An 11,019-nucleotide genomic window follows, 5' to 3' on the forward strand; every position below is an offset into this window, starting at 1 on the left:
TTCATTACAACTCTCATTGTACCACATCATTGAAATGTGATAATTTCTCTAGAAGGGGATGGTAACACACCTACAATGTGTTTTTTGACATGTTTGATTCCACTGATGGAGGGAGTTTCTGTTTGTTCCACGACTGCATTTCACTCACTGCCTCTGTTTGTATCTCTGTCACTGCAGGACCAACATGGAGCGAGAAGTCAGCGCTCTCAGGAGGCCGACAAACCTCACAGAAGAAAGGGAGAGAAAACATACAGCTGTGATGAGTGTGGAAAGTCTTTTGTCCAGGCTGGCGGCTTAAAAAGACACCAACTCATCCACAGTGGAGTTAAACCTTACAGCTGTGACTTGTGTGGAAAGTCTTTTACCCAGGCTGGACACTTAAAAACACACCAACTCATCCACAGTGGATTTAAACCTTACACCTGTGACTTGTGTGGAAAGTCTTTTGCCTGGGCTGGAGACTTAAAAAAACACCAAATCATCCACAGTGGAGTTAAACCTTACAGCTGTGACTTATGTGGAAAGTCTTTTGCCTGGGCTGGAGACTTAAAAAAACACCAAATCATCCACAGTGGAGTTAAACCGTACAGCTGCGACTTGTGTGGAAAGTCTTTTGCCTGGGCTGGAGACTTAAAAAAACACCAAATCATCCACAGTGGAGTTAAACCTTACAGCTGTGACTTGTGTGGAAAGTCTTTTACCCGGGCTGGAAACTTAAAAAAACACCAACTCCTCCACAGTGGATTTAAACCTTACACCTGTGACTTGTGTGGAAAGTCTTTTGCCTGGGCTGGAGACTTAAAAAAACACCAAATCATCCACAGTGGAGTTAAACCTTACAGCTGTGACTTGTGTGGAAAGTCTTTTGCCTGGGTTGGAGACTTAAAAAGACACCAAATCATCCACAGTGGAGTTAAACCGTACAGCTGTGACTTGTGTGGAAAGTCTTTTACCTGGGCTGGAGACTTAAAAAAACACCAACTCATCCACAGTGGAGTTAAACCTTACAGCTGTGACTTGTGTGGAAAGTCTTTTTCCCGGTCTGAACACTTAAAAACACACCAAATCATCCACAGTGGATTTAAACCTTACAGCTGTGACTTGTGTGGAAAGTTTTTTTCCCGGGCTCACAGCTTAAAAAATCACCAACTCATCCACAGTGGATTTAAACCTTACAGTTGTGACTTGTGTGGAAAGTCTTTTTCCCGGTCTGAACACTTAAAAACACACCAACTCATCCACAGTGGATTTAAACCTTACAGCTGTGACTTGTGTGGAAAGTCTTTTTCCCAGGCTCAAACCTTAAAAAGACACCAACTCATCCACAGTGGAGTTAAAGCATACGGCTGTGACTTGTGTGGAAAGTCTTTTTCCCTGGCTCAAACCTTAAAAACACACCAACTCATCCACAGTGGATTTAAACCTTACATCTGTGAGTTGTGTGGTAAAGCCTTTTCTCAAAGTAGCAACTTACAGAAGCATCTAGTTACCCACTCTGGAATCAAGGTGTACAGCTATGCAAAAACATTCACTTCATTATCTGCTCTGTGCAAACATCAGCCTGATCATGCAGGACTGAAATCACTGGATCACAATGAATCTGAAGAGAGAGAAAGATCCTCTTCTGGTTTCAGGGTCGGACCTAAAAACCTTGAGATCAGGCAGGAAGCTTACCAAACAACAAACAGAATCAACAAACAGATGTGTCTACAATAAAACCTCCCCCAGCACAGAGTAGCTGGAGAGGTGGTCAGAGACAAAGGAATGTCTTGATCCTATAGATTGAACTAAGACTCTCAATTTAAAAACCACAATGACAACATTCAACAATTAGACTTCAGTCAATTTCTTTCATTTGAACTGTCTTAGTTTTTCCAAAATTAACTTCTGTTTTTTAAAGTATTCATTTTAAAGAAGTGTTAAAAGTTAAAAAGAGCAGCACACATCAAGACCATTTTAAAGATCACAGGTGACTACTTTTAGTTGTTTCAAATTCTATTAAACCTCTATTTTTGGCTCCTCCTTTTACTTTAGTGTATTTACTGTATCCTTGAAGTCCACATGTTGTTTTTTTAATGAATTTATTTTGATCCACATGTTCTGCAGCTGTTTTCTTGTTAATTTGAAGTTTGCATTATGAAAATCCTGATAATGTTAAAGCATTACTTATATTTGATGAACTCTGTGTAAAGTTTGTCTTATTAAACAGTTTGGTGTGAAAAAATAAAGAAATGGTCTCACAACAAGTAGTTTAAGCCATGATTTCAGATTCTAAGTAATTTAACTGTTTTCAGTGGTACATGTGGAGGTTTATCAGAGGAGGAGACTTGGCTGTTCTCCACTCACACTGAACAGGATTCCTGCAGCTCGTTAAAAACTCTGAAATGATCTTCAAGGACAGAAATATTTGATTTTTCTCAAAAATGTGCTGTGGTGGTGGTGATGTTCCTGCATTGCAGCAGTGGTTTGAAGATGTGTTCTCCCCCCTGCTCGTCTGCACGACTCTCACGGAGCACCACTTTGAAACGCAGCCTGTCTGGCTGTTGAGAGGGGCCGGTTGTCTTTAAAGTGCTTCCAGGTAATTAAGAAGTGAGCGCAGGGTTTTATATGGTTCTGTGGTGATTGTCACAAAGTGAACAAGGTCTCATGGTTTGATGCTTATCCCGTGCCCCGTGTTGACCCGGACTGTATAACCACTGCTTGTTTTTTTTATTATGCTACATTTATCCAACGCCCACTGGCAGATTCCCTTGTGTGCAGAGTCCACAGACAAAAACGTCCTTCTCTACCCTGTATGGTTCGTATCAATTCGTCACACTTCTGTTTGCCTTGGTTGAAGTCCGACCATTTTCCAGCACCTCGTGGAGCGCTAGCTCACACTGCATATGCTGTTCCTTACCTGGATGGTGTTGTCATTCATAGTGATAACTCAGTGGATCATTTGCAGTGGTTGGTCACAGTCCCGGAGTCCATGAGGCAGGCAGGGCTGATGGCAAACCCAAAGAAGTGTGTGGTTGGATGGAGGAAGGTACAGAGTTTGGGTACTAGTGATGTGTCGGTCGCGAACGAAATGGCTCTTAGAGCCTGATCTTTGACGTGAACGACGCGCGCCGGCTCCTCATCACGACTTATCCTTATCCTTATCACCCCCTAACCACGTTAAGGTGGCAATCCCTCAGGCAGAAAACAGAAAAGCAACAAATCAAAAAATAAATTAAAATATTGCTCATCAGATTCTAAACTAAAAACATGACAGGAGAACAATGCAAACTATCCCTTCGCTTCCGCTTATCCTTTCCATGGTCGCGGGGGGCACTGGAGCCTATCCCAGCTGTCATAGGGCGAGAGGCGGGGTACACCCTGGACAGGTCGCCAGTCTGTCGCAGGGCCAACACACAGGGACAGACAAACCTTTCACGCTCACATTCACACCTAGTGACAATTTTGGATTATCCAATTAACCTATCCCCTCAAACTGCATGTCTTTGGACGGTGGGAGGAAGCCGGAGTACCCGGAGGGAACCCACACAAACACGGGGAGAACATGCAAACTCCACACAGAAAGACCCCGGCCTGATGGTGGAATTGAACTCAGGCTCTTGGGTGACGGTTTCCTCGTGGCTGCGTGCAGCAGGGCTAGGGGAGGGTCTGTGCTGACGGACGTGGGTTACTGACCTGGTAGCCTGGCTGCCCCTGGGTGGGTCCGGGATGGGCGTGAGGTTCTGGGGGCGTTCCGTCTCTGGGCTGGGGCCCTGGCCGGTCCTCAAGGGCCTGGGTCCTGGTTGGTGTGTTGCCGGGGTTGTGGGCGGGTGGGTGTATGGGGGCCCGGTCCTGGCGCAGGGTGCCGCCGGTGCATCGAGCCACCTGGGGGGCTCTTCAACTGGTGGGGGGTTGTCACATCTTGCAGGAGATTTCCTCTCTTCGGGAACTCTCTCTGCAGGAGGGGGAGGTACAGGAGAGGTGGAGGAAGATCTCAGCCTGGGCGTCTATTGTCTTGTGTAGTCTGGAAGATGAGTGGATGATGGGGTGGTTGTAGTTTTCTCTGTGGTGGGGCCGGGCGGCGCTGCTGCACTGGGCCCCGATCCGGATGGGCCTGGGCCCCCCTTTCCCTGGCGGGTTGCAGAGTATGGGGGTGCCTACTGGGGTCAGCGGGGGAGCTGGCCCCAGGGAGGGGTCACTTGCCCCTCCCTTCCTTCCCTCCCCATCTCCAGCTGCCTCCCTCTTCTCGCTCCACCACAGTCACCCACACATGCAGGGCCTTGGGGTAGGGGTGTGTCACCAGGGTGCAGGGAGGCATCCCCCTCTGTCCCCTTCTGGCTGCCTCTGCCTCAATTTTATCCCACAACTTAGACATTCACATTACTCACACTCTCATTACACATACATATAGGATCTTGGGGGTGGGCACGCCACACAGAATCCAAATTACCATCAGGGTGTACACCTCACCCCTGGCGTCGTTGCCCACCTCTCAATTTTAAATACACGTAGACATTGAGGGCTAGCAGGAGGGGCTATGCGCTTACCTGCTGCTCTGGCAGGTAGCTCCATGCCCTCCTGGGTTTTAAATGCACCTTAGAACACACATACATCAACACTACATATGAGCGGGTGGAGGGAGGTTTGAGTCTTCACACACCCCGCTTCTCTGCGGCCTGCTGGAGCGGGGGGCTAGGAGGAGGAGTTGGCCGTCCGACTGGGGTCTGGAATGTGGGGCCTCCTGCTGCTGCGGAGTCGGGCGGTCTGCTTCACCCCACCGCAGGGAAGAGGGTAACACCACCTGGGTCTGGGTGCAGTTTCCCCTCCAGGGCAAGGGTACCCAGACCCGGTTCCTAGAGTACGCTTGGGGAGAGTGATTGTGTGTACAGCGTCTCTTTATGTCTGTCTCCGCTTGGTTGAGTGTGGAATAATTGCCTATGAGAGCATGAGGGTGGGAATGGATCTTTGTATCTGTGTGTGCCTGTATGTCTGTGTCTATATGTCAGGTTGGGTATCAGACGCCACCTCTCTGGGGACATCTCAGGCCCTCCAAGGTTTGGAGGCCTATCTCCCCCACCACTTCCCCTGCCGGTGGTGGACGCCTCAGACATCTGTGCGTTGGTGGTTCTCTGTGTCCGGGGGTGGGTGCCCAGGTACACACCGCTCACTCCTTGGCGGCTGCTTATCAGGGCCTGGAGCCTGGGGCTCGCTCGGGCCACTGGAGGCGGGTGCCTCGGCCTCTCGGCCCGGGCTCGGTCACTCAGGCACAGCTGGCTGCCGGGCGGAGCTCACGGGCACGCCACTGCAACCCCCTGGCTTCTGCTCCGCGGCTGCTGGGTGACCCCTCATCTGGGACTCTCCTCAGCTCTTTCTGGGATAGTGGCATGCTGCCCCCTCTGTTGGTCTTCCTTGGTCTCTTGTGTTCTGGGGGCCTCTGGACGTCTGGAGTTTTGATCTCCTCCATACGTGCGTCATGCCCCGGAGGACGGGGCAGTGGCCCCCCACACCCTCTAGCAGATCATTACATGAAGGAACCTTTAAAAAAAACAAAAAAAACAAGCGCGTCCATGCTCACAGGTGTACACACAGGTGATCACACACAAATTACACCCTTGTTGGCTCTTACCTCAAAGCACACTGTGCGCTGTCGATCTTACGTACTGCACAATAATGTCTAACATTTAGTATTTACTGTCATATTCCCATAGATCATTGTGATGTTGTTTATTACTCTCGTTTTCTTCTGCTTGCTTTCTTCTTTCTTTCTCAACAGGTGATCCAGATGATCGATATATGTATTTTTTTGTCTGCTTATTCTGTTGGTTTTTGGTTTTTTGCCCTTTTTCCCCGTCCCTCTTCCCCGCTGTTTTTCTTTCCCTCCTTCTTTCTCCCCTTTCTTTCCCCCAGTTAAGTCTGTCCCGTATTCAGCAAGTGAAAATAAAATAAACAATAAAGGTGAATCAAATGGACCATTACGGCAAGGCTGGGATGGTCAATTTGGTAAAGTAAATCCGTTGGCATCTTTCTTCGCCTTTTAGACAATAATTCTGATGGCAAAAGAACCAAACGGGACAGGGGGAAGAAAAAAAAAAAAAAAAAAAAAAAAAAAAAAAAAAAGAGGAATTGAACTCAGGACCTTCTTGCTCTGCGACAAGAGTGCTAACCACCGTGCCAGCCACCGTGCCACCGTGCTACCAACAACAATGCAAACTAAAACTACATAATTTCACAGTCTTTAATTAGGGGTATAACGTGGCATGAGATTGTATAATAATAATCTCACAATTCCCCCTTTGATCTCTTTTTAAAGAGATCACTTACACCTTATAATCCAGTTTTGCGAGGTCCAATTCTTCTTACCCCTATGGCCCTCTGTCCTCCTTTAACAGATGGACCTTATGTGAGATGACCTCTGTGTTTGGGCAATTCAGATCCAAGAAAGACTAAATTTACAACAACAACAGTAGTTACAGATGACACACCCATCACTCTCCAGTTCTCCCACAGCTTTATTTTGGTGCTACAGTTTTCCCCAACCTCATCTTGGTGCTACCTTGTACCTTTCCCACGTACTCAGACTAGAACTTCTGTCTGAGGAGCTTTTAACCTTTATTTTATTGCTGCAGCTACGAGTTTCTTCCAGTCGGGTGATTCTCTACTCCTCTTCGAACCTCCTTGGTCTGGTGTTCCTGGATTTCCGCCAACCCCTTCATGGTTATTAGTGTGCTTATGGGATCCATCCTCTTGAGGTGACTAGCCGGAGCCCAAACGGCATGACACTTGACCCCAGTTGCTGTCTTGGCAGTCTCTGTGTCTGTCTCTGCTGCGAAGGATCCTTGTATCTCCGTGACCTCGTCTGATGTCTGTTCCTTCCTCTGTAAGAGACAGAAAACCAAAACACCTCTCTGCCTAGCCTTAATAATCTAATGTTGTTATCCGTTGTTGTTCTAGTGATTCAAATTTGGTTTAGAATATCATGTTCAGGACTCTCTGATCCAGAGACTTATTCTAATCATATCTACATGTGTAAGCATGGGCGATCGTGGCTCAAGAGTTGGGAGTTCGCCTTATAATCGGAAGGTTACTGGTTTGAGCCCTGGTTCGGACAGTCTCGGTCGTTGTGTCCTTGGGCAAGACACTTCACCCGTTGCCTACTGGTGGTGGTCAGAGGGCCCGGTGGCGCCAGGGTTTGGCAGCCCCGCCTCTCTCAGTGCGCCCCAGGGTGGCTGTGGCTACAACGTAGCTTGCCATCACCAGTGTGTGAATGGGTGGATGACTGAATGTGTAAAGCGCTTTGGAGTCCTTGGGGACTAGTAAAAGCGCTATATAAATACGGACCATTTAAGCATGTTTGCATTTACTTATGACCTTCAGAAGACTGAGTGTCAACTCTTATTGACAATGTGTGTATGAAAATGATTATAACCGCTTGTTTAAGTAAAAGAACTCAAAAACAAATTAACCATTTTCAATTCTAACATTTTCCCTCCTTTTCACAAAAGCATGTTTCATTCAGCCTGCTGTCCCACGGTTTCCTCTCCAGTGGCATTTTATCTTCTAAACGCTATTCAGTTCATTTCAATCATTAATGCTTAAACGTGAAAATGATGATTTATGCTTCTCACTGGTTCTCACGAAAAAGTCTGGGAACCTCTGGGTCATAATCTTAAGTTTTACTATACCCAACTTATTAAACAAACAAATAAAGTCATTGAAACCATTGTTTCATGTTAAAACTCGACTTCCCCCTTTTTGACACACTGCCATGTGTCAATTCATCGGCGCTAGAAATTAAAGGAAAGGGTTAGTGACATCATATCTCAGAAAACATCAGAAATTCTCCTCTCGAGTGTTGTTGCTCTAGCCCTGCTGCCCTGTGTTAGGGAATGAAATCAGTTTAATTATGTTAGATCTGTTGAACTCCTGGCTCCGCCCAGAGCCTGCATCCGCAGAACTGCCTAGAAACAAAACCTGTGTGTTAATATGAAGTTCACATTTGCAACTCTGTTTTTCCCTCACTGACCACCGCAGGAGAATTTATGTCTTGATTCAGCCATGAATCCAGCTCACTTGACTCATCATTGAGCCCAACCTTCACTGGCATCTGATAGTATGGCACTGCATCTTCTTCCCTTAATGTCACTGTTTTCAATCTTTCACTTAGAGTCCTTAAACATGAGATAGACCGCGTCCACAACAAGTCAATACAGCTGTAAATATGGCCAATGATCAAGTGTTTATTTTAATGCATGCTTTAGTCAACCACTCACCCAGAGGATCTTCAATCCCAGAAAATTCCTTTTCCTCATGTAATAAAGTCTGTCATCCTTCCATGCCCTGGTAACTGGCCCATCCAGAGCTGTATCACTTTGAAATGTACATCCAACAAGCCGAACCACACCTTGGTCACACCAACCCTTTTTCCACCCTCACGATGTCCAACGTCATCCTAGTCTGAACTGTCAAAGTTGACTTTAACGCTTACTGTTCTGACATTCCTGTTTATTACATTCCCTGGTCAGATTCCTAGAGTACGCTTGGGGAGAGTGATTGTGTGTACAGCGTCTCTTTATGTCTGTCTCCGCGTTGGTTGAGTGTGGAATAATTGCCTATGAGAGCATGAGGGTGGGAATGGATCTTTGTATCTGTGTGTGCCTGTATGTCTGTGTCTATATGTCAGGTTGGGTATCAGACGCCACCTCTCTGGGGACATCTCAGGCCCTCCAAGGTTTGGAGGCCTATCTCCCCCCACCACTTCCCCTGCCGGTGGTGGACGCCCTCAGACATCTGTGCGTTGGTGGTTCTCTGTGTCCGGGGGTGGGTGCCCAGGTACACACCGGCTCACTCCTTGGCGGCTGCTTATCAGGGCCTGGAGCCTGGGGCTCGCCGGGCCACTGAGGCGGGTGCCTCGGCCTCGGCCCGGGGCTCGGTCACTCAGGCACAGCTGGCTGCCGGCGGAGCTCACGGGCACGTCACTGCAACCCCCCCTGGCTTCTGCTCCGCGGCTGCTGGGTGACCCCTCATCTGGGACTCTCCTCAGCTCTTTCTGGGATAGTGGCGCGGCTGCCCCTCTGTTGGTCTTCCTTGGTCTCTTGTGTTCTGGGGGCCTCTGGACGTCTGGAGTTTTGATCTCCTCCATACGTTCATCCTTCCATGCCCTGGTAACTGGCCCATCCAGAGCTGTATCACTTTGAAATGTACATCCAACAAGCCGAACCACACCTTGGTCACACCAACCCTTTTTCCACCCTCACGATGTCCAACGTCATCCTAGTCTGAACTGTCAAAGTTGACTTTAACGCTTACTGTTCTGACATTCCTGTTTATTACATTCCCTGGTCAGATTAGCAAGTCTCTGCACACTAGAATAAACATAATCAACATGGTCAACATTTTATTGGGTGTTATTTCAAAATATTATAGATTCAAACCCTCCACCCCTGTGGGGTTTGCCAAATTATGTTTATCTAGAACTCCTCTCCGTCTCTAAAATTTTTGAGAATTTTATACTTAGTGTCAAATTTTAGGAATTTGACCATAAGTGACATTTATGGTGTTATCATCCCCATCGGGGCTTACTTTTCCCACTTTTGGTGATATTCCTCCCTCGAACATTTGCAATCACCAAGTGGGTGCTATAGGAAACAAAAGCTCAGGACAGAACAACTATCAGTCATGTGCTTGCATATATTTTGATTTCATATTGATCCTCTGAGTGTAGTGGTACATTTTAATTTATCAAAGCTAAACACAATGGTTTTTTCTTCATTGTTTTACTGTTCTTCTTTGCAGTGCTACATCCTAGTGTAACAGAGTTAAAAATACATCTGGAAAAAAAAAATGTACTTACCTGGTCTTAATTATTATTGTCACAAAACGGCCGGAGACCGAGCACCAAAAATCAAACCCACGTGCAGGAAACCCAAGGCAGAGGCAGAGTAAAGGGTTTAACAAAGGTTTATTGACTAACACCAAAATGACGTTCACGTTAGTACTTGATTTAAGGCTTGATATATGGGGTGTGAGGGCCTTGGCCAGGGGAGAGGGATAAGCAAGGGGACAGGTCCATGAGAGCAACGGCAGTTGCTGGTGATTAGGTACGTACTGGAAGAGAGGAGAGCAGTGTTAGAGCGGTAGCCATTGAGGAGTTCTGGAGAGAGTGGAAGCTATGAAAATCTCCGTCTTACTGTGCAGGTGGGAGATGGAAGCGTTGAGGGAGAGGTGGTGCGGTCCAGGTGGGTTAGGTGGTGTGTGGCAGCTGTCCTGAGTGGTGAAGGTCCCGAGGTGGTGTAAGGGCAGGAGGGCAGGCAGGTGAGGCAAGGAGATGATTCCGCGAGCTGGCGGGTTAACCAGATTTCTGAGATGAGTGGTCCAGTGTGAAGGAGTTTTCTTGGAGTAACTAGAACACGAGATAACAAGGTTAGTAGAGCACTTGAGATTCATGAACATGAAGCGTGAGGCCTGGTTACCAACATAGGGTAGTTGACGAACTGGCGAGGAAGCAGTGTCAGCAAGCAGCTTCAATTTCCAACCTGATTGCCTCTATCAGCTTTATGTGAGGGAGGCTGTAGGCCCTGCCCATGGGTGGATACCAGGGAGGTCCAGACCTTCAATGGAATTTTACAGCCACACACCCAGACCATGACAATTATTTTAAGTGTGAATTTATCATTTTTGTTGTATTTTATTTTGGAAACCCAGAAACCGGATCTCGCTCTGGCGTCTGAAGGCTTCCGTTCCTCACAAGGCGCATTTGCACTGTGAGGGTAAGTTCAGTAATGAAAGGCTCTGACATTATTATGGTTTCTGGTGTGAATGTTGGCACATAAGTTGTACATGTCGATGTATATAGGTTTGTATTGATTAGTGATGGGTAGATGAGGCCTTGTGAGCGTTTCAGCACATTCCCCAAAGTTTATCGATACTGTGTCGACGACGGACGATCTGATATCCTCGTGTTGGTGTTGTTCCTCGTCATCATAAATAATGTTGTTCCAGGTTCAACATTACAAGTGACCAATCACCTTCTGCTGAACCGCG

The 11,019-nt window shown here is 47.2% G+C and overlaps 1 protein-coding gene across 1 annotated transcript; it reads left to right on the plus strand.

Moving 5' to 3' along the window:
• Positions 1-246: 246 nt before the first annotated feature.
• On the plus strand, positions 247-984 carry LOC120437748 (zinc finger protein 728-like; the record flags this gene model as incomplete). Its single annotated transcript, XM_039608288.1, has 1 exon — positions 247-984. A coding segment is annotated over one exon (738 nt), but the record flags the coding sequence as incomplete, so codon positions are not given.
• Between the last annotated feature and the right edge of the window lie 10,035 nt (positions 985-11,019).

Source organism: Oreochromis aureus, linkage group 3 (assembly GCF_013358895.1).
Source record: "Oreochromis aureus strain Israel breed Guangdong linkage group 3, ZZ_aureus, whole genome shotgun sequence".
NCBI classification, from domain to species: Eukaryota; Metazoa; Chordata; class Actinopteri; order Cichliformes; family Cichlidae; genus Oreochromis; species Oreochromis aureus.